General features: G+C 38.3%; 1 protein-coding gene across 1 annotated transcript; it reads right to left on the reverse strand.

Moving 5' to 3' along the window:
* Positions 1–391: 391 nt before the first annotated feature.
* NAA10 (N-alpha-acetyltransferase 10, NatA catalytic subunit) lies at positions 392–21,879 on the reverse strand. The gene is made up of 8 exons (XM_053696194.1): positions 21,773–21,879; positions 10,122–10,220; positions 8,832–8,890; positions 7,988–8,033; positions 7,709–7,824; positions 5,262–5,306; positions 3,976–4,060; positions 392–856 (listed from the first exon to the last, which is right to left on the reverse strand). Exons 1-8 carry the CDS (start codon positions 21,791–21,793, stop codon positions 608–610), a joined length of 720 nt encoding a protein of 239 aa, XP_053552169.1. The 5' UTR covers positions 21,794–21,879; the 3' UTR covers positions 392–607.
* Between the last annotated feature and the right edge of the window lie 3,397 nt (positions 21,880–25,276).

Here is a 25,276-nt window from a genome sequence, read left to right on the forward strand (position 1 = left end):
TTTTTTGTAAACTGGACAAGTGCTTCTTGGTGCTTAAGTAAAATGTAAGAAGCGTGTGAATAAAGAGCTAGATGATTGACAATATAATCACTTTGGAAAATGGTTAGTACACGTAGCTAGCTGTTATAATTTGTAGAGCACTTTACTATTGCACAAATATGTTCATGAAACAGTTTTAAAAAATAAAATCTGCTCATAAACTACTGTAAGTCCGAAGCAGAAAACAGCCAGTGAGCCTATGAGGAGGGGTTTACAAACGTAGCAACTAATCACTGGCCATGCCCTGCTCAAGATCTGCTCATCAGGCCACCTGTTGCGGGTGGTTATCTGGGTGTCATGTTAGTTGTATTGCACTAGTGAAGTAATAAAAATGATTAAAAAACACATTAGATCATTTTATATTGTTTTTTTTTGTTCTACATTGGCTTAAATCAGTGGACACCTTTATGAATGAATAGTAGATAAAAGTTATGCTTTCCACAAAAAAGAAAAAGCTTAAATTGTTTGTTTTTTGACACGCCCACAACAATGAAGACCCAAAGAACAGAAGAGATGTCATTTAAAGCAGATGATGAATTATGGATTTTCTGAAAATGTAAAGTTCACTTTAAGAGGCGGAATCTGACGCTTCGGAGCTGTCCTTGACGTCTGTGCTCTCTGTTGTCTCGCTGACTTCGCTAACATCTTTGCTGTCACCGCTATCCTCAGTAGCATCACGTTTCACTACATTTCCTGTGCATTTCTCATCTCGACAGCACTCGCCAACATGCCCAGATCGATGGTCTGATTTATTCTCTATAGAGCTCAGGGGCTGAGCGCGACTCTTATCTTTAACTTCCAGATGTTTTCTTATTTGCTAGTAGAAGAATATAGGGTGGAAAAAAACCAAATATGTTCAACTGTTCAGTTTTATGCTACAGTCACATGCGATTATTGTCGCTCTGTGCTCTCATGAAAGGTCAAAGTAAATAAACATTTATATTTCTTTTACAAAAAAAGTAAGTCAACAAAAGCAGACATCAGATGCATATTTTAATGTTCTGTATCTAGAAAAATCTAAAGCGAGAACAGGGCGCCCCAAAAGTGTGAAATCTTCACAGCAGGGATGGAAAGAGATACAAAACAAATGTACTCACCAACTTGGCTAGCACTACACAAGTGCCATAAGAACAGGTTGGACAGACAAGACTCGTCTGGTGCAAACAGGGATACATGCAGAGACTAGGTGTGGTATCGGTGGCCCAAACTAATCAATGCCTTGTATTTAGAGGCTCAGAACGATATATAATAATAAAAACAGGTATTTTTAATAAAACCAGTAAAATCAATACAAATAGAAAGTCGCACAAAGCGTTTCTCTGATTTCTCGTTTCATTAAGTGAGATCTCACCAGATGAAACCGTAAATCAGAGAAAAATACAGTTTTTTATCATTATATATCGTTCTGAGCCTCTGAATACAAGGCATTGATTGATTTGAGCCACCTATACCACACCTAGTCTCTGCATGTATCCCTGATTGCACCGGACAAGTCTTTCTGTGGAGCACAAGTCTGCTGGCCGACTTCCAACTGTCCAGCCTGTTCGTATTGCACTTGTGTAGTGCTAGCCAAATTGTGAGTATGTTTATTTTGTATCTCATTCCAGCTCTGCTGTGAAGATTTCACACTATTGGGGCGTCCTTTACCCGCGTTTGTTTTTTCAGTCCTGATCTCGTTTCTACAAGATCCCTTTGGAAGAGGAAGCCGCCGGTGTTCCAACACTATGCCAAAAAGTGTACACATTCTTTGGTGAACTCTGGTTTTCTTATATGGTTCTATAGACTGCCATCTGGATTCTCAATTGTGCTGATGGTTTTTGCACTTTTGTATACATTTAATTTATACGTATATGTTTGGCGCTTTTAGTTATATTTGTTTGGTTTTACAAAGTGTATTAGAAACTTATGTCTAAAAACTTAACACCTTTAAAAGGTAAATGAAACCCAATTATTTTCTTTCATGAATCAGAGCAGGCAATTTTAAGCAACTTTCTAATTTACTCCTATTATCAAATTTTCTTCATTCTTTTTGTATCTTTATTTGAAAAGTAGGAATGTAAAGCTTAGGAGCCAGCCCATTTTTGGTTCAGCACCTGGGTAACGCTTGCCGATTGGTGACTAAGCTCCTAAGCTTACATTCCTGCCTTTTCAAATAAAGACACCAAGAGATTGAAGAAAATTGACAATAGTTGAAAATTAGAACGTTGCTTATAATTGCATGCTCTGAATCGTGAAAGAAAAAAAATGTGGGTTTCATATCCCTTTAATTGTAACAATTACTAACAGTTTTTATGCAATAACTAGAATTGTACTGTAGATAATGGTCATCTCTACATTTAGAATTTAGAGAAAGGGACAGTAAAGTCATAATTAGACACTCATGATTTAGATATAGAACACAATTTTTAACAACTTTCCATTTTACTTTTATTTAATTTACTTCCTTCTCTTGTTATCCTTTGCTAAAAGGATTATCTAGGTAAGCCCAAGAGCAGCAAAGAGCCTAGGTTCTAGCTGCTGATTGGTGGATATATATATATATATATATACACACACACATATATATATATATATATATATATATATATATATATATATATATATATATATATATATATATATATATATATATATATATATATACACACACACATATATATATACATATATATATATATATACATACATATATATACATACATACATATATATACATATATATATATATATACACATATATACATATACATATATACATACATATACACACATATACATATATACATATATATACATATATATATATATATACACACATACACCAATTGTCATTGGCTCCCCCATGTGTTCAGTTAGAAACCAGAAGTGCATTGCTGCTCCTTCAACAAATGATACCAAGAGAATGAAGCAAATTTGATAATAGAATTAAACAGAAAAATTATTTAAAATTGTATGTTCTACCTAAATCATAAAAGAAAAAAAGAAAAGTTTGGGGTTTCATGTCCCTTTAAGTTAGCATGCACTTGTTAAAGAAACGTGAAACCAAAAATGTTTCTTTCATGATACAATTTTAATCAACTTTCTAATTTACATCTATTATCAAATGTGATATGTGCTTCACTCTCTTGGTAAGCTTTGTTGAATAACCAGCAATACACTACTGGGATCTAGTTGAACAGGTAAGCCAATGATAAGACATATGTGCACCTACCAAACAGCAGCGAGCTACCGATAGTGCATTGCTGCTCCTGAGGCCACCGAGGTACGCTTTTTAATAAAGGATACCAAGAAAACAAAGCAAATTGTAAGGTGTGGTTTTTTTTTGTGTTTTTGTTTTTTTTTTTTAATTACAATTTTATGCTCTGAATAATGAGACAATTTTAGTTTTTTATGTCCCATCAAGGGCCATAAAATTAATTTTGTGGCATAAAAAAAAAAAAAAAAAGCCAAAATTAAACTTTCACAAAACAAATAGAACATGCAATTATAAACAAGTTTCTAATTTCCGGTTTACTTCTACTATCAAATTTGCTTTGTTGTCATGGTATCTTTCATTGAAGAGTAAATTTAGGTAGGCTGATAACTCACCTAGTGCTATGGAATTTACAAATAAATTATTATTATTCAACATATACACATCTTAAATATCCTAAACCTAAAAAAAAAATCATCACTTCTTAAGCAGGATTTGAACCAACTGCCCTATCTTACAAGCTATCACGATTATTTGTGCCGCAGATCCCGATTTTATGTCATATGAACATCTCCGCTTAATAACATTTGCGTGCGTCTATCAAGTTCTACAGTTTGTTAAAAAACAAAAGTTTACAATTCATTCACAGCTTCATTATAATGTTTGTGTAAGATACAGAGTTTGGTCAGAGAAAGACTTTATTCTAAGGGATTTTATTGTTTTACACTTAGCAGAATACATACATCATCAGCCATCTGGGTAAGGTCACGTTTCATCGCATAAGCATCTTCGCCATCAGCATAATATTTGGGCTCCACCTCACTGATCCTGTGAAGCGGAATTACAAGACATCCGGTTTATAGTTTTACGCATTATATTTGCCACACAATACAGAAATAATAATAAAAAAAAAAAAAACAAAAAAAAAACACTAATAATTTGCTGCTAGCCTAAACACACTTTCCAGGTGGAAAGTTTCCACCTAAATAAAAACAGAGAAGCGCTAAACCTGGGAACGAACAATAGCATAATAGCTTGTTCTATGGCTAGTTACCACCCAAGAAGCAGCCTCTTTTTGCTCAACATGTGCCTTTCAGAGAGAAGAACTTTCCTGAAGCATATCAGTCTGATCCTGAATTTACAGTACAGTCCAGCACCGAAATACCAGGCAATCCCTCTCTGAACGAGAGAAACAACCAAACCCCAGACGTACGTTTCGGCCTATTGTGGGCCTCGTCAGGGAGGTGCAGCCATATCCCTTAGGGAGACTTCCCTCAGGGTCATAATTTGCATAAATAAAAACAGAGAAGCGCTCAACCTGGGAACGAACAGCATAAATCGCTTGTTCTATGGCTAGTTACCACCCTAGATGCAGCCTCTTTTTGCTCAACATGTGCCTTTCCCAGACAAGAACTTTCCTGTAGCATATCAGTCTGATCCTGACTTCACAGTACAGTCCAGCCCCGAAATACCAAGCAATCCCTCTCTGTACGAGAGAAACAGTAAAACCCCAGACGTACGTTTCGGCCTATTGTGACGAGGCCCACAATAGGCCGAAACGTACGTCGGATTTTGCGGTTTCTCTCACAGCAATCCAACTGAAAATTCCTGTGGATGATTTGTGCACAAACATCATAAACTTGTTTTAGTGCTGCTTGCCCATTTGTATAAAAGAAAAAAAAGTTTTAACATTCCTTTAAAAAAAAAAAAAATTTTTTTTTTATATATATTCTAGATTGTAAATTCCCACGGGAATAGGGCCCTCAATCCCTCCTGTATGCGTTTGTAAATTTTGTCCTGTCTCTTCAAGTCTTGTATTGTTTTATTTAAATGAATTGTATCCATAGACAGCGCTGCGGAATATGTTGGCGCATAATATATATATATATATATATTCCTCCAAAATTGTATGACTGTTAACCCCTGTCTTAAACACACAAAAAGCCAGCAACATTAATTTGGACCATTCTATTTAAACAAATATAATAATTAAATTAGAGCTCGCAACATAGTAACAAAACATACTTACTGGAAGTTTAAAGTGTTGGAATATAAATGCAAAGCAGCTCGGTTGCTAGATTAAAAGAAACAATGATTAAATGTCATATTGTACATAAAAGCAGTGCAGATGTGATGATCAATATATGTCTGATAATAAACTCTTGCACATTAAAAAGTGCAAAGTGATTTACATTTCACATTCAAAGCTATTGAAATCCCTAAGAAAACAGCTTTTTGGATGGCTCTCTTATTTTTCTCTCATTTCACACTGGAAAAATATGCACCGCGAACCCTTGCTAACAGTATTCTATACCAGTATAAAACCCTTTTCAGACAAGTATTACCCAATATGATATTTTTTGCACTTAAATGACTGTATGCGTGCTCAGTTTTCATGTTAAAGGGGCCCGAAACCCAAAAATGTTCTTTCACGATGCAGATAGTGAATACAATTTTAAACATCATTTGATTCATTCTTTAGATATCTTATGTTGAAGAAATAGCGATGCACATGGGTGAGCCAATCACACGAGGCATCTATGTGCAGCCACCAATCAGCAGCTACTGAGCCTATTTAGACATGTTTTTCAACAAAGGATCAAGAGAACGAAGCAACGTATATAATAGAAGTGAATTGGAAAGTTATTTAAAAATCGCATGATCTTTCTAAATCATGAATGAACAACGATGTGGGATTCATGTCACTTTAATAAACAATAGTTTAATATTTATTAATACCATGAAACCTGTACACAACTAACAACAATAATCAGGTGTTTGAATATTTTTAAAATTACATAAAACTGTAAACTGCACATTAGTAATGGATTTAATTGGTTAAAGGGACAATGAACCCACTTTTTTTCCTTTCATGATTCAGATATAGCAGGCAATTTTAAGCAACTTTCTAATTTACTCCTATTATCAAATGTTCTTCATTCTCTTGGTTTCTTTATTTGAAAAGCAAGAATGTAAGTTTAGATGCCGGTCCATTTTTGGTGAATAACCTGGGTTATTCTTGCTGATTGGTGGATAAATTCATCCACCAATAAAAAAGTGCTGTCCAGAGTACTGAACCAAAAACAAAAGCTTAGATGCCTTCTTTTTCAAATAAAGATACCAAGTGAACAAAGAAAAATTGATAAGAGTAAATTAGAAAGTTGCTTAAAATTGCATGCTCTATCTGAATCACGAAAGAAAAAAATTGGGTTCAGTGTCCCTTTAAGTGAAAAAGCAACTGAATACATTAGCTGCCATATTTTCCTTTTACGTACATTTTGCGCCTATATAGGTCTATGGGAACCCCAGTGTATCCTAATCGCAAAAAAGTCAAAATTAAAGTTTCATGGTTTAGATAGAACATAACATCAAGATAAAAAAATAAAATTACTAAAGTACTTCTATTATCAAATATACCTCTTACCATCTGTGTTCTTTAGTTGAAACTTAGCTCCTCTCCATAGAGCATAAGAACGGTATGGCAGTTATGTTTGCAACAAGATTATATTATAATAAAATGTAACTTTACTAGTCGGGAGAAAAGTTACTGCTTCCCCCCCTTGAACCCCCCAGGCAGAGGCAAAAAAGATAGTGAAGATGGGGAAATTACAGTGCATCATATATATTTGATATATATGCAGTGACTCGATCAGTCTGAGGGGATTTATGATCTTACATAGGGCTTTACCCACAGCCCCTTGGGTAATCCTAGCATTACCCAATATCTGACTTTACCCGCTACATACACATACTGTATATAGCACCTTGTTGAAAACAAAACAGCAATACTGACACATGCACACTCCTGAGCCTACCTCAGTATGCTCTATGTAATGCGGCAAAGTTACAACTATAGATAGAAAGATGTAAAATTGATAAGATTTTTTTTAATGATGTGCTCTATCTCAGTGTTTTTCAACCAGTGTGCCGTGAGAGATCCTCAGGTGTGCCGCGGCAGACTGACAACAGTGCGGGGGTGTCCCTCTTTAAAATTTTGAAATATTGGGAGGTATGTGACAGGCTCATCAGTCGTCATTTACAACCATGACATTGACATTCATTCACAGACAATCATTATGATTGTTTGTGAATGAATGTCAATATGTCATGCATAGTTTGTAGGAGGCATGGCATGACAGCACAGTACAGTGTGTATATACATACATACATACATACATACATACATATATATATACACACACATACATACACATACACACACACATATATACATACTGTATTATATATCCTGTATTAGGCTACAATGTGTGATTTGTAAAGTTTTGGGATGGTGGTGTGCCACAGGATTTTTTAATGTAAAAAAGTGTGCCACGGCAAAAAAAAAGGTTGCAAAACACTGCTCTATCTGACCCATGAAAATGTAATTATGACTTTCATGTCCCATTGAGAGAGATTTTTGCAGAGGTTCAGTTTGCTATGTTCTCAGGTGAGGAGTTTAAGGAACCTGGCACGCACCTCTTCCGCACGTGCAAGGAGACGTATTTTGCATTGAAGTTCTCAATCATGGCTCTGGAAGCTTGGTCCATCAGTTTCTGCGCCAGCCCCAGTCGCCTGTGCGACCGTTTCACAGCCTGTATGAGAGCATAAGAGCAATGTTTCCTTTTTTTTTTATTACAGAATAGGGGCACTGGTTTATCCATAATCCATACCCCAAATGAGATCATGAGATTAGATAGATGAACAAAGCCTTATTTAATGTTATAACAAAAATTTCATAAATGGCAAATGTGTTACCAAAGAGGTGATATGTCCATGTGGAACGTCATCTGGGTCTTCCTCCCTGCAATCACAGACAATACATTTTTAGGGCATTTTTTTTTTAAGTGTAATTTGGAAAATCTAACTTTTTCCCCTCTAGAATTTAAAGGGACAGTATACACCAATTTTTCATATAACTGCATGTAATAGACACTACTATAAAGAATATGCACAGTATAAAACTGTTTTTAAAAAAAAAAAAAAAAAAAAAAAAAAAAAAAAAAAACCTTAGGAGCTTCCAGTTTAGCTCTGTTGAAAAAGTTATAGCAAAAATAGGCACTCCCCCCCCCTCCCCCTGCATATGAAAAGACCCTTTACATAAACAGGAGCAAGCTGGAGTAGGTATACATCAGTATACTTCTAATACGTTGGGGCTTGGTCAGAAGTCTGAAAATCAGCAAAACTATACATTAAAAACAAAAAAAACCCCACCTGTATAGGCTATATAAATGGATAATCTACAAAACATTTATGCAAAGAAAAATCTAGTGTATAATGTCCCTTTAAGTGTTTTATAAATCGACTCTATGGTACCCTGTAACAGTGCTCAGCTGCCTAGGCATGGATGACCCATCAACAGCTTTTGTACTACTTTTTGAACTAGAGACAGAACCAACAAACCACTTGATTTTTTAAATGACGCTAGGCACACCCTCCAACCCGTGATCCCATTTAGCAAGCAGCTGTGGCTTCAGGACAGCCAAACGAATAGGATATTTCATGCCGTCCTAACGGCGATAAAGCCCAGCGCAGATAAGGCGGCATGGAACGTCCTAACGGCGGGAAGGGGTTAAACAAAGCTGCAATATTTTTTACTTACATTTTTGCTAATACATAACCGACAATTTTCCCGTTTTCATCTTCTGCAATATAAGAGAGCTGCAGGGAAATACAGTATCTCATTAAGACTGTAAATGACATGTTCAGTTGTAAAATAATAAAGGCAAATCATATCAGAATGAAAAATGCAAATGAAGAATAAATTGTTTGAATGAATACATCAGTAGTGTCCCTATGCACAATAGAAATCATACGATCTCCATCTATTTAAAGGGATAGGAAAGTCAAAATTAAACTCATGATTCAGACACGGCAATGCTGTTTTAAGACACTCTTCAATTTTCTTCTATTATCAAATTACTTTGTTCTCTTGTCATCCTTTGTTGAAAGGGAAAGAGGCAGGCTCAGAAGCAGCAATGCACTACAGAGAGCTAGCTGCCGATTGGTGGCTACACACATGCCCCTTGTCAGCGACTCCCTGGATGTGTTCAGCTAGCTCCCAACAGCCCTGGGGGTCACTTTATAGGTTTAACCCCTTAGCAGGGATTAATCACATAGATGATGCAAGTCATTGTCAACGAGCACCCAGTATTTCATTTAAGACAGATGACCATGTTGTATTTTTGTATTGTTTAAAAAAAGATAGATTACACCTTTACTTACCGTTTCCCAGCTTTACACAATCAACACTGTTATTAGAGCTGCAACAACTAATCAATAATAATCAATTAAACAACTAATATTTTTAAAAATACATGTACAAATTATTTTCTGGCTAATCTTTGCTCCAGATACATAATTCAAGCTATGAGTTTTAATTTTTTTTGCTACAGATATTTTTGCAATGCAATCATTAATTTGTGATGCATATAAATAATAATGATATAAGTAACATAACTCACCACATTTTTGGCTAGGTGTTAGGGACTTGAGAGGTTAAGAGGACTGCTACAGTTTTGTGGGTGGGGCTGTCAGAAGTGGGCATGGTCATGTGTGGAATTAGGAGCATGTCTGGGTGGTCAGTAGGCGTGGCTTGTGGGAGTATCTGGGCGGGTCTAAAGAAATTTCAGCAAATAGCAACATATGGCTGTCACAGAGGGACAAAACTCAGAATTAGGGACTGTCCCTCTCAAACCGGGAAAGTTGTGAGGTCTGACATGAGACGTAAGTAAACGACTAGCGAAGTAAATTGAAACACTTATCTCCTCATGTGCATATATACTTTAAAAACTTTGCTAATGTTTGAAAATGGAAGTTTTCTCTTTTAAAACAAAAATTGAGCACGGATCTCATTGTTCACCAATGGCATGTTGTTCAGACTGGTACGTACCTGCGGCCAAGACAGCCCATGGTAAAAGTAATACTTCATCTGATAGTTCTCAGGCAGACACAGCAGATTGCAGTGCTGCATATTCATAAGGTCCTCGGGCTGCAGGAATACAAACATATCAGGAAACTATATTAATGACCAACGTTCTACCACAAGATGGCACTATTTTCTAAAATTACATTTTTATTCTTAGATCTCTACAATAAAAAAAATGCAGCTCAGTTTGTAAATAAGCAAAAAAAAAAAAAAACTATTTAGTTACTTCCTTTCTTACAAGCACTTCTTTGTTAATAAAAACCCTCTCACAAGTATAGCTCTCAAAGTTCAGAAGTAAACCTCAAAACTCATACATTACACTCTGAGGGAAATCATATAAAGTGTATAGTACACATAGCTCAGCACCTGGAATCTCCCAACTGGCAGTGCACGCTGGACTAGGGCCACGGCTTCAGCCCCCAGAAAATACAGCAAAAAAGTACAGGTCCACAGCACTATAAGCAAAAATTTATTGGAGCATACAGAAAGGACAAAATTGCAACGTTTCGGGCTCACACGCCCTTAATCATGCCATAATTAATCAGGCATGATTATGGGAGTGTGAGCCCGAGACGTTGCAATTTTGTCCTGTCTGTATGCTCCAATACATTTTTGCTTATACAGTGCTGTGGACCTGTACTTTTTTGCTATACATACAGTTTGTGTTTTGTTTTTGATATTTTTAAATAGTTTAATAATCATATTAGAAGTTTTTTTTTTATTTTAATATCCCTTACTTTTTTTTATTTCACATAAATCTATATAGAAACAACAAAAAGTGTGCAACTGGTCGCTCAATGTTATTGTTGGTACCGAATTGTGAAATAAATTTGTCAACCCATATGATAAATAAAAGGGACAATTTAGTCAACTGTTTTGCTTATCTCGTCAAAAAGTGGGCATTTCAAGGTGCTCCTGTGCTGAATAAATGTATGTTTCCTTGTCATACTTGGTTTACTAGTGGGGGAGGACAAACCAATGCAGAGGCAGTTGTCACAATATTAATACTGCAATATTTATTTCAATTTAGAAAGCTTTTACTTAATTTTTCAGGCAAAAAATATATATATTTTAACAATGTCCCTTAAAGGGACATGTAACCCAAATTTTTTCTCTCATTCAGATAGAGAATACAATTTTAAAATACATTTCCAATTTACTTCTATTATATGTTTGAAGTTCCCTTGGAGTGTGCTTGTTTTACATGCCTATTTATCCTTTTTGCTACACCCAGGGCATTGGATGTACTGCTTTTAAAATAAAGATAACAAGAGAACAAAGAAAAATTGATAATAGGAGTAAATTAGAAAGTTGCTTAACCCCTTAACGACTGAGGACGTGCAGGGTACGTCCTCAGAAAAAAGGCAGTTAATGCCTGAGAACGTACCCTGCACGTCCTCAGTGTGGAAAGCAGCTGGAAGCGATCCTGCTCGCTTCCAGCTGCTTTCCGGTTATTGCAGTGATGCCTCGATATGGAGGCATCCTGCAATAACCTTTTTAAGTCATCCGGTGCAGAGAGAGCCACTCTGTGGCCCTCTCTGCACCGGAGATCGGTTGCTCCATGTGTTGGTGGGTGGGAGCCGGACCGGGAGGCGGGTGGCGGCCATCGATGGCCCTGTGGATGTGAAGGGGGGCGGGATCGTGGGCGGGGGGTGGCTGGGGGCGCGCACGGGCGGGCGCGCGCGTGCACGGGGAGGGAGCGGGTGGGAACCGCTACACTGCAGAAAATGGGGAAATAAAAAATATATAATAAATGAAAATTAAAACAATCAGCAAGGTGGTGGGGGTTTGTCTGTGGGGGGGGGGGGGGGGAAGCTACACTACAGAAAAAACAAAAAAAAAAGCACTTTTTATTGTAAACTGGGTACTGGCAGACAGCTGCCAGTACCCAAGATGGCCCCCAATAAGGCAGAGGGGAGGGTTAGAGAGCGGTTTTAGGGGGGGATCAGGGAGGTTGGGGGCTAAGGGGGGGATCCTACACAGTAGCATATGTAAATATGCTAAAAAAAAAATTCATTTTTTTTTTAAAAACCCTTTTATTTTAGTACTGGCAGACTTTCTGCCAGTACTTAAGATGGCGGGGACAATTGTGGGGTGGGGGAGGGAAGAGAGCTGTTTGGGAGGGATCAGGGGGTGGGATGTGTCAGATGGGAGGCTGATCTCTACACTAAAGCTAAAATTAACCCTGCAAGCTCACTACAAACTCCCTAATTAACCCTTTCACTGCTAGCCATAATACACGTGTGAGGCGCAACAGGATTTAGTGGCCTTCTAATTACCAGAAAGCAACGCCAAAGTCATATATTCAACACACAAGGATAACAAGGGCACTATATAGGCAAGCTCCTCACTAGTTTCAATTATTTAAGATACTGTATTTGGTTTATAGTATCTATATTTTATATTCCTTTGAGGAGTGGTGCTAGCATCTGATACTGAACTTGCAACAAGATTGGGATATTCTCCCTGGAAAGAAATGCTATATAGCACTCTCTGCCCAGACTGGGGTAGAGCCACTGATACCTTTTAAAATTTAACTTTTATTATTCACTTTAAAAAAATGGGTGAACACAAACAAATTAAAATGTCTCTATCTCTAAATAGCTGGTGTCAAAAGCTTCAGGTTATTACCAAATTATTCAAGTAACCGGTTGATTCCCAAATACTTTTATATATAGTTTTGTTAGATCAATCGGTATTCCCTTGTATTGGTCAAGTAAAATTGATTGGAGCTTAGTAATGGGTGTTTATTTCATTTGGATGTCTCATATTTTTTGAGGCTTGTATTGGTGTAAAATTAGTTGGAATTAAGCCTGAGTGACAGTAGGGATTATCAACTTTTATTCACGTTTGTACATAGATTTCAGTTGTGGTTAAGTGTTTTAAAGATTTGCTTTTCTTGGTTGTGTTGGTGTACAGATGCCCTGGTTTGGGTATCCCTTATATTCGGAGTTTTTGTGTATATTCCAATTTTTTATATACACTCTTAGATCATTAACCCTTTCGTGACAGGGTTAAAGTGCCTACATCGGAACAACTGTTCCGATGTAGACAAATTGAAACTACGCGATCGTGCATACGATCGCGAGATTTCAATTATTGGATCGCATCTGGGGGGCGTCCCTACAATCCTAGGAACGCCCTCCAGACCGCGATTAAATCCCTGAAGCACAGAAGGCTTCAGGACAGCCGTTAGTTATGACGTTCCATTCCGTCATAACGGCTTTAAAGCCCAGTCTAATTATGACGGAATGGAACGGCATAACGGCTTTAAAAGGTTAATTAAATAAAAACACTGGTATACAAGACTTCCTTGATACTGATAGTTTTCTTCCTAAGACCCACTGTTTACAATGTTTCTTTCTATAGTTACCCTTATTCTTATGGGTAGCTGGGCTATTGTATTTGTATATGTTTCATTCCTTCATAGGTACTCAACAATTGTTTTTAGTTATAATAGCAGTATCCACCTTGGGATTTTATTCCATTTCATGCTAATTTTGCTTTTTGTGTTGGGTGTATTACTCAGGTGGCTGTATAAATCCTATGAACATATAGTCCAGATTTGTTATATATCTTACTACTGGATAATACAATAATCGTGTATGTATATTGCATATGCTTATTCCAACATTCTTAGGCAATTTGTTAGATAATGCTGCCTGTCTGCATCTATTTCTTTGCTTGATACTATATGAGCCCCCCTGTTAACAATCTTATCTTGCTGTTACCATTGTTTGTGGGGTTGCTATGCTGCTATATTTTGTATTGTTACTTTTAAACCACACGTATTGTGTAATTGTGAAGTGTTATAATAAGTATACAATGTTGCAACACTCTAACTCTGGTTCCTTGCTAGGGACTCCGACATCGATTTTCCTTGTAATTAAGGTTCCACCTCTAAATTCGGTTACACTCTATGCTTATTTGACTGTACCTATTAATTATGCCACTGGGTGAGTCTTTCGGATTACCTACAACCCGGTACTATGTCTTCATAAATTATTATAATGATATTTGCGATAATATCCTAACTGCCGCTCTGCGCCGTTTACACTACAGCTAGGTTTGGCAGTCTGTCACTAATACAGAGTCTAGTTCGATTGAAATCCGTTGACAATCGATACTTCTATTTGGCTAAGTCCCTTATGGACACTAGTGGGGATGCACTTGGGTTAATTATTTAAATAAGGTTACCCATAAGTTATATTCAGGTTTTTATCGTAGTTTAACCATTAACCCCCAACATGCATTCACACACTGTCTGATATCTTCCCCATTACTTTTACAAATTTTCGCTATTTGAGATAGATTAATTTAAAATACACATATAACACACTAGTGGGACCCCATTGTCCCACGCAACAAGGGGGGTTGCGTGGGACAATGGGGTCCCACTAGTGTGTTATATGTGTATTTTAAATTAATCTATCTCAAATAGCGAAAATTTGTAAAAGTAATGGGGAAGATATCAGACAGTGTGTGAATGCATGTTGGGGGTTAATGGTTAAACTACGATAAAAACCTGAATATAACTTATGGGTAACCTTATTTAAATAATTAACCCAAGTGCATCCCCACTAGTGTCCATAAGGGACTTAGCCAAATAGAAGTATCGATTGTCAACGGATTTCAATCGAACTAGACTCTGTATTAGTGACAGACTGCCAAACCTAGCTGTAGTGTAAACGGCGCAGAGCGGCAGTTAGGATATTATCGCAAATATCATTATAATAATTTATGAAGACATAGTACCGGGTTGTAGGTAATCCGAAAGACTCACCCAGTGGCATAATTAATAGGTACAGTCAAATAAGCATAGAGTGTAACCGAATTTAGAGGTGGAACCTTAATTACAAGGAAAATCAATGTCGGAGTCCCTAGCAAGGAACCAGAGTTAGAGTGTTGCAACATTGTATACTTATTATAACACTTCACAATTACACAATACGTGTGGTTTAAAAGTAACAATACAAAATATAGCAGCATAGCAACCCCACAAACAATGGTAACAGCAAGATAAGATTGTTAACAGGGGGGCTCATATAGTATCAAGCAAAGAAATAGATGCAGACAGGCAGCATTATCTAACAAATTGCCTAAGAATGTTGGAATAAGCATATGCAATATACATACACGATTATTGTATTATCCAGTAGTAAGATATATAACAAATCTGGACTATATGTTCATAGGATTTATACAGCCACCTGAGTAATACACCCAACACAAAAAGCAAAATTAGCATGAAATGGAATAAAATCCCAAGGTGGATACTGCTATTATAACTAAAAACAATTGTTGAGTACCTATGAAGGAATGAAACATATACAAATACAATAGCCCAGCTACCCATAAGAATAAGGGTAACTATAGAAAGAAACATTGTAAACAGTGGGTCTTAGGAAGAAAACTATCAGTATCAAGGAAGTCTTGTATACCAGTGTTTTTATTTAATTAATGATCTAAGAGTGTATATAAAAATTGGAATATACACAAAAACTCTGAATATAAGGGATACCCAAACCAGGGCATCTGTACACCAACACAAACAAGAAAAGCAAATCTTTAAAACACTTAACCACAACTGAAATCTATGTACAAACGTGAATAAAAGTTGATAATCCCTACTGTCACTCAGGCTTAATTCCAACTAATTTTACACCAATACAAGCCTCAAAAAATATATGAGACATCCAAATGAAATAAACACCCATTACTAAGCTCCTATCAATTTTACTTGACCAATACAAGGGAATACCGATTGATCTAACAAAACTATATATAAAAGTATTTGGGAATCAACCGGTTACTTGAATAATTTGGTAATAACCTGAAGCTTTTGACACCAGCTATTTAGAGATAGAGACATTTTAAGTTGTTTGTGTTCACCCATTTTTTTAAAGTGAATAATAAAAGTTAAATTTTAAAAGGTATCAGTGGCTCTACCCCAGTCTGGGCAGAGAGTGCTATATAGCATTTCTTTCCAGGGAGAATATCCCAATCTTGTTGCAAAGCCAAAGTCATATATGTCTGCTATTTCTGAACAAAGGGGATCCCAGACAAGCATTTACAACCATTTGTGCCATAATTGCACAAGCTGTTTGTAAATGATTTCAGTGAGAAACCTAAAATTGTGAAAAATGTTACGTTTTTTTTAATTTGATCGCATTTGGCGGTGAAATGGTGGCATGAAATATACCAAAATGTGCCTAGATCAATACTTGGGGTTGTCTACTACACTACAGCTAAAATTAACCCTACAAGCTCCCTAAAAGCTCCCTAATTAACCCCTTAACTGCTGGGCATGATACACTTGTGGTGCGCAGTGGCATTTAGCGGCCTTCTAATTACCAAAAAGCAACGCCAAAGCCATATATGTGTGCTATTTCTGAACAAAGGGGATCCCAGAGAAGAATTTACAACCATTTATGCCATAATTGCACAAGCTGTTTGTAAATGATTTCAGTGAGAAACCTAAAGTTTGTGAAAAAATTTGTGAAAAAGTGAACAATTTTTTGTATTTGATCGCATTTGGCGGTGAAATGGTGGTATGAAATATACCAAAATTGGCCTAGATCAATACTTTGGGATGTCTACTAAAAAAAAAATATATACATGTCAAGGGATATTCAGGGATTCCTGAAAGATATCAGTGTTCTAATGTAACTAGCGCTAATTTTGGAAAAAAATGGTTTGGAAATAGCAAAGTGCTACTTGTATTTATGGCCCTATAACTTGCAAAAAAAGCAAAGAACATGTAAACATTGGGTATTTCTAAACTCAGGACAAAATTTAGAAACTATTTAGCATGGGTGTTTTTTGGTGGTTTTAGATATGTAACAGATTTTGGGGGTCAAAGTTAGAAAAAGTGTGTTTTTTTCCATTTTTCCTCATATTTTATCATTTTTTTTATAGTAAATATTAAGATATGATGAAAATAATGGTATCTTTAGAAAGTCCATTTAATGGCGAGAAAAACGGTATATAATATGTGTGGGTACAGTAAATGAGTAAGAAGAAAATTACAGCTAAACACAAACACCGCAAAAATGTAAAAATAGCCTTGGTCCCAAACGGACAGAAAATGGAAAAGTGCTCTGGTCACTAATGGGTTAAAATGTCATGCTCTATCTGAATCATGAAAGAAAAATTTGTGTTCAGTGTCCCTTTAATTCTAGCTTTTTGTAAGTATTTTAGATTTGTATAGGTTGAACTCGATGGACTTCAGTCTTTTTTCAACCGCCATCAAATTTGCTACCAAACAATGTGTGCATGCTTATATTTACGTAATCGCATTCCACGCAATTCTTTTGAAACATACATGAAGTGCGATTACATAATTATGCGCATATCGTGGTAGCACATTTAGACGGTGAAACAAAATCGACAGAACACTGGCACTTACTAGTAAGGAAACTAAATTGTCATCCAGTAACCTATCCTTTTACAGACTACATTGGTGCATTAAAGGGGGGGGGAAGCTACCCTCTTACAACATATTGTTTTTGTAGAAAGGACAGCTCTCCTATTACATCCCACTGGTGCATTATGGAGAGGATGCCTCTATATTCTCTAACAGTACACTGGTGCATTATGAAGAGGATGCCTCTACTCTCTTACAGTACACTGGTGCATTATGGAGAGGATGCCTCTATTCTCTTACAGTACACTGGTGCATTATGGAGAGGATGCCTCTACTCTCTTACATCCCACTGGTGCATTATGGAGAGGATGCCTCTACTCTCTTACAGTACACTGGTGCATTATGGAGAGGATGCCTCTACCCTCTTACAGTACACTGGTGTATTATGGAGAGGATGCCTCTACTCTCTTACAGTACACTGGTGCATTATGGAGAGGATGCCTCTACTCTCTTACAGTACACTGGTGCATTATGGAGAGGATGCCTCTATATTCTCTAACAGTACACTGGTGCATTATGGAGAGGATGCCTCTACTCTCTTACAGTACACTGGTGCATTATGGAGAGAATGCCTCTACTCTCTTACAGTACACTGGTGCATTACGGAGAGGATGCCTCTACCCTCTTACAGTACACTGGTGCATTATGGAGAGGATGCCTCTACCCTCTTACAGTACACTGGTGCATTATGGAGAGGATGCCTCTACCCTCTTACAGTACACTGGTGCATTATGGAGAGGATGCCTCTACTCTCTTACAGTACACTGGTGCATTATGGAGAGGATGCCTCTACTCTCTTACAGTACACTGGTGCATTATGGAGAGGATGCCTCTACTCTCTTACAGTACACTGGTGCATTATGGAGAGGATGCCTCTATATTCTCTTACAGTACACTGATGCATTATGGAGAGAATGCCTCTATATTCTCTAACAGTACACTGGTGCATTATGGAGAGGATGCCTCTACTCTCTTACAGTACACTGGTGCATTATGGAGAGGATGCCTCTACTCTCTTACAGTACACTGGTGCATTATGGAGAGGATGCCTCTACTCTCTTACAGTACACTGGTGCATTATGGAGAGGATGCCTCTACTCTCTTACAGTACACTGGTGCATTATGGAGAGAATGCCTCTGCTCTCTTACAGTACACTGGTGCATTATGGAGAGGATGCCTCTAAATTCTCTTACAGTACACTGGTGCATTATGGAGAGAATGCCTCTATATTCTCTTACAGTACACTGGTGCATTATGGAGAGGATGCCTCTACTCTCTTACAGTACACTGGTGCATTATGGAGAGGATGCCTCTATATTCTCTTACAGTACACTGGTGCATTATGGAGAGAATGCCTCTGCTCTCTTACAGTACACTGGTGCATTATGGAGAGGATGCCTCTATATTCTCTTACAGTACACTGGTGCATTATGGAGAGAATGCCTCTGCTCTCTTACAGTACACTGGTGCATTATGGAGAGGATGCCTCTATATTCTCTTACAGTACACTGGTGCATTATGGAGAGGATGCCTCTACTCTCTTACAGTACACTGGTGCATTATGGAGAGGATGCCTCTATATTCTCTTATAGTACACTGATGCATTATGGAGAGGATGCCTCTATATTCTCTTATAGTACACTGATGCATTATGGAGAGGATGCCTCTATATTCTCTTACAGTACACTGGTGCATTATGGAGAGGATGCCTCTATATTCTCTTACAGTACACTGGTGCATTATGGAGAGGATGCCTCTATTCTCTTACAGTACACTGATGCATTATGGAGAGGATGCCTCTATTCTCTTACAGTACACTGATGCATTATGGAGAGGATGCCTCTATATTCTCTTACAGTACACTGGTGCATTATGGAGAGGATGTCTCTATATTCTCTTACAGTACACTGGTGCATTATGGAGAGGATGTCTCTATATTCTCTTACAGTACACTGGTGCATTATGGAGAAGATGCCTCTACTCCCTTACAGTACACTGGTGCATTATCGAGAGGATGCCTCTACTCTCTTACAGTACACTGGTGCATTATGGAGAGGATGCCTCTACTCTCTTACAGTACACTGGTGCATTATGGAGAGGATGCCTTTACTCTCTTACAGTACACTGGTGCATTATGGAGAGGATGCCTTTACTCTCTTACAGTACACTGGTGCATTATGGAGAGGATGCCTTTACTCTCTTACAGTACACTGGTGCATTATGGAGAGGATGCCTCTACTCTCTTACAGTACACTGGTGCATTATGGAGAGGATGCCTTTACTCTCTTACAGTACACTGGTGCATTATGGAGAGGATGCCTCTACTCTCTTACAGTACACTGGTGCATTATGGAGAGGATGCCTCTACTCTCTTACAGTACACTGGTGCGTTATGGAGAGGATGCCTCTATTCTCTTACAGTACACTGGTGCATTATGGAGAGGATGCCTTTACTCTCTTATAGTACACTGGTGCATTATGGAGAGGATGCCTTTACTCTCTTACAGTACACTGGTGCATTATGGAGAGGATGCCTTTACTCTCTTACAGTACACTGGTGCATTATGGAGAGAATGCCTCTATTCTCTTACAGTACACTGGTGCATTATGGAGAGGATGCCTTTACTCTCTTACAGTACACTGGTGCATTATGGAGAGGATGCCTCTACTCTCTTACAGTACACTGGTGCATTATGGAGAGGATGCCTTTACTCTCTTACAGTACACTGGTGCATTATGGAGAGGATGCCTCTACTCTCTTACAGTACTACTCCCCTGTAACATAGTAGTGCATTGTGGGAGTACAGATATACTCTCCTGTAACATACATACTAGAGCATTATGGGAGGACAGCTCTACTCTCCTGTAACATACATACTAGAGCATTATGGGAGGACAGCTCTACTCTCCTGTAACATACATACTAGAGCATTATGGGAGGACAGCTCTACTCTCCTGTAACATACATACTAGAGCATTATGGGAAAACATCTCTACTCTCCTGTAACATACATACTAGAGCATTATGGGAGGACAGCTCTACTCTCCTGTAACATACATAACTAGAGCATTATGGGAGGACAGTTCTACTCTCCTGTAACATACATAACTAGAGCATTATGGGAGGACAGTTCTACTCTCCTGTAACATACATAACTAGAGCATTATGGGAGGACAGTTCTACTCTCCTGTAACATACATAACTAGAGCATTATGGGAGGACAGTTCTACTCTCCTGTAACATACATAACTAGAGCATTATGGGAGGACAGTTCTACTCTCCTGTAACATACATAACTAGAGCATTATGGGAGGACAGTTCTACTCTCCTGTAACATACATAACTAGAGCATTATGGGAGGACAGTTCTACTCTCCTGTAACATACATAACTAGAGCATTATGGGAGGACAGTTCTACTCTCCTGTAACATACATAACTAGAGCATTATGGGAGGACAGTTCTACTCTCCTGTAACATACATAACTAGAGCATTATGGGGAGGACAGTTCTACTCTCCTGTAACATACATAACTAGAGCATTATGGGAGGACAGTTCTACTCTCCTGTAACATACATAACTAGAGCATTATGGGAGGACAGTTCTACTCTCCTGTAACATACATAACTAGAGCATTATGGGAGGACAGTTCTACTCTCCTGTAACATACATAACTAGAGCATTATGGGAGGACAGTTCTACTCTCCTGTAACATACATAACTAGAGCATTATGGGAGGACAGCTCTACTCTCCTGTAACATACATAACTAGAGCATTATGGGAGGACAGTTCTACTCTCCTGTAACATACATACTAGAGCATTATGGGAGGACAGCTCTACTCTCCTGTAACATACATACTAGAGCATTATGGGAGGACAGCTCTACTCTCCTGTAACATACATACTAGAGCATTATGGGAGGACAGCTCTACTCTCCTGTAACATACATACTAGAGCATTATGGGAGGACAGCTCTACTCTCCTGTAACATACATACTAGAGCATTATGGGAGGACAGCTCTACTCTCCTGTAACATACATACTAGAGCATTATGGGAGGACAGCTCTACTTTCCTGTAACATACATACTAGAGCATTATGGGAGGACAGGAGTTTTAAAACATTTGCCTTCACTATTACAATAATTGTCAAGCCCCTCCCTGTCATAACCACCGGTCCCGGTTACCCGTGCATTCCGTATATTCATGGCGCCGGTGTTCTTTCGGTCACACGCTTAATTCCACGCAGCCGCAAAAAGAGCTACTACCAAGCCGGTATTACCAGACAGACGGAGCCAATCAGCAGAAGCCAATAACCAGCACAGCCAATGGGAAACCGGAATACTGGTCTCAATTTTGACAAATCATTCGTTAATACAACTGAATGACAAACCCTAATACCAATCATACAGCAAAGTGGGCGTGGCTTTTAGACAGGAAGTTACATTATTAAGATGGAGGGTTACAATTGCTTTATAAACAATATAGATATAGGATGGGAAAGAACACGCTGTTCTCGAAATATGGCTTATGAATCTGAAACTGACTTTATCGCAAATAAAATAATAGTTTCTTCTTCAACAATGCCTAAACATCCTTTCTTACAACTGTCCATTGCCATAAATGCTTGATTTAAATACATATTTATAACATTTGTAACAATTGATCGTTGAACACTGGAAAAGGAATACTCCTCAAGAAAATTGTATGAGGAATAATAGTTAAATTGATGTTCTGCCGTGTCTCAGACATTACTGTTTAATTATTCCATTAATAAAAAAATCAGATAGACTATACAGTCTTTTTTTTTAAAAAAAAACGTACCTATGTAGGGAGCGTGCATGTGTCTTGTAGCACCACATAGCAGTTTGTGCAATGCTGCTGCTATCTATTACAAGCTCCTAAGCCTACAAACCTACTTTTTAACAAAGGATACCAAAAGAACAAAGTCAATAATAACATTTAACATGCATTGAAAATATATTTTTTATTTTTTTACACTGTATCTGAATCATGAAAGATAAAGTGTGGGTTTCAGGTCCTTTAATATATATATATTTATATATATATATATATATATATATATATATATATATATATATATATATATATATATATATATATATATATATATATATATACATACATACATACACACACACACACATATATATATTATTATTATTATTATACTTTATTTATGAAGCGCCAACATATTCTGCAGCGCTGTTCATGGATACAGTTCATTTAAATAAAACAATGAGATAAAACTTGTAAGAGACAGGACAAAATGTACAAACACATACAGGAGGAAATGAGGGCCCTATTCCCCTATCCCTGTGGGAACTTATAATCTATAAGGGTAGGGGGTTGAGAAACGGGAGGTGAGGACTGAAAGATTGAGAAAGATGTTAATGCAGAGTTAGATGAGGGAAATGTTGTTAGGTAAGATAAATATTATTGAGTTGGGTGGTAGGCTTCTCTGAACAAAAAAAGTCTTCAGGGAGCATTTAAAGGAAGAAAGATTAGGGCAAAGCCTGACAGCACGAGGGAGAGTGTTCCAGAGGGTAGGTGCTGCACGACAGAAGTCCTGCAGTCTAGCATGGAAAGAGGTGATAGTCGCAGATGCAAGGAGCAGGTCATTGGTGGATCTTAGTGGACGGGCTGGAGTATACTTGTTGATTAGAGAGGATAGGTAGTGGGGAGCGGTGTTGGTGAGCGCTTTGTATGCAAGGGTGAGAATTTGGAATTTAATTCTGCTGTGAATGGGGAGCCAATGAAGGGACTCGCAGAGAGGTGCAGCAGATACAGAGCGACGGGAAAGGTGGATAAGCCTGGCAGAGGCATTTAGGATCGATTGAAGGGGGGAGAGGTGGGAAAGAGGAAGGCCAGTAAGTACATACTTGCCAACTGTCCCGTTTCTGCCAGGACAGTCCCGGAATTTGGGACCCATTCCCAGCTATTTAAATGTCCCGGACTGTCCCGGCAAGTAGCAGTACCAGGCTGCAGCTTAGCTAGCGCCTAGCGCGATCAGTAATATGTGTCACTCCTCCTCCTTTGAATCTGATCTATCTCGCGATCGCGCAGCCAGGCAGGGATGTCTGCATGCAACGTCACCATCACATGACCACCCCGAGTTGCCGCTCATACTGGAGCAGTGCACCATCCTTCTCACATACGCCAGCAGGAGGACACACAGCACACCCTAACTCTGCAAAGGCTGCCGATCAGTGGACGACAGTCAGCGGACAAGCCAGAGAGATGAGACTAAGATGCGGGTGCGTGGGTCCACCAGCCAGGGTGCAAGGGACAATATTATGTGTTGAGCAGATTGATTTGCCTTCATATCTCAGATATATTTATGTCACTGTTTCATATTACACACCAAAATATGTTAAGTGAATGTTCAGCCAGAGCCACGAGTGAACCTTCCACGCTTGCGTTAATATTTTCTAGTTTTTCCCATTTGATGTTCCGTGATTCACATGACCATAACAGGAAGTTTGGAACCTGTCAGCTGTCGCTATCTCACCGGATCCCTGGTGAGTGGGAATTCAAATTTGTATTTTTGTCTTTGACTCAGGATTAACCGACAGTGAAACTGAGGTCATCAGCGCTTGACTGTGTGTGATGAGGGGCACAATGATACCGGCATGGTGTGTCAGTATATTACACAGTCTTTTCTTTTAATACACAGTACAGAGCTTAGCAAATGTGTAAACTTTTTTCTGCTCTATGCATTGTGTCAGGTGCTAATAGTAACAATGCTAAATGACACTTGGGCTGCAGATTGATGACATGCTTAATTTAAGAACCCCTCTGTACATGGTGTGTGATACTGGTTGGCCCAGTGTGTGTGTGATAGTATGAGTCAGAGTGGCACCCTTAACTGGTGTTTCTGATATTAAGTGTCAGTGTGATATACTTATCTGGTGTTTGTGATACATTGGGGCCTATCTATCAAGCTCTGAATGGAGCTTGATGGCCCGTGTTTCTGGCAAGTCTTCAGAATACGATCGAGTTGAATGACACCTCCCTGCTGGCGGCCGATTGGCCGCGAGTCAGCAGGGGGCGGCGTTGCACCAGCAGCTCTTGTGAGCTGCTGGTGCAATGCTGAATACGGAGAGCGTATTGCTCTCCGCATTCAGCGAGGTTTTGCGGACCTGATCCGCACTGTCAGATCAGGTCCGCAAGACCTTTCATAAATAGAGGCCATTGTGTCAATGTGATATACTTACCTGGTGTTTGTGATACTAAGTGTCAGTGTGATATACTTACCTCGTGTGTGTGTGATACTATGTGTCAGTGTGATATACTTACCTCGTGTGTGTGTGTGATACTATGTGTCAGTGTGATATACTTACCTGGTGTGTGTGATACCATGTGTCAGTGTGATATACTTACCTGGTGTGTGTGATACTATGTGTCTGTGTGATATACTTACCTGGTGTGTGTGATACTATGTGTCTGTGTGATATACTTACCTGGTGTGTGTGTGATACTAAGTGTCAGTGTGGTATACTTACCTGGTGTTTGTGATACCATGTGTCAGTGTGATATACTTACCTGGTGTTTGTGATACCATGTGTCAGTGTGATATACTTACCTGGTGTTTGTGATACCATGTGCAATGTGATATACTTACCTGGTGTGTGTGATACTATGTGTCATTGTGATATACTTACCTGGTG

This window comes from Bombina bombina, chromosome 12 (genome assembly GCF_027579735.1).
Source record: "Bombina bombina isolate aBomBom1 chromosome 12, aBomBom1.pri, whole genome shotgun sequence".
In the NCBI taxonomy this organism is placed as follows: Eukaryota; Metazoa; Chordata; class Amphibia; order Anura; family Bombinatoridae; genus Bombina; species Bombina bombina.

Excerpts from the sequence above, each read along its gene's own strand:
- NAA10 (XM_053696194.1), bottom strand. The coding sequence starts at position 21,793 with ATGAATATACGGAATGCACGG. Across the intron at positions 8,891-10,121 it reads ATGGGCTGTCTTGGCCGCAG|CTCTCTTATATTGCAGAAGA; the intron begins GTACGTACCAGT and ends ATTTCCCTGCAG. Across the intron at positions 4,061-5,261 it reads TCCAACACTTTAAACTTCCA|GATCAGTGAGGTGGAGCCCA; the intron begins GTAAGTATGTTT and ends TCCGCTTCACAG.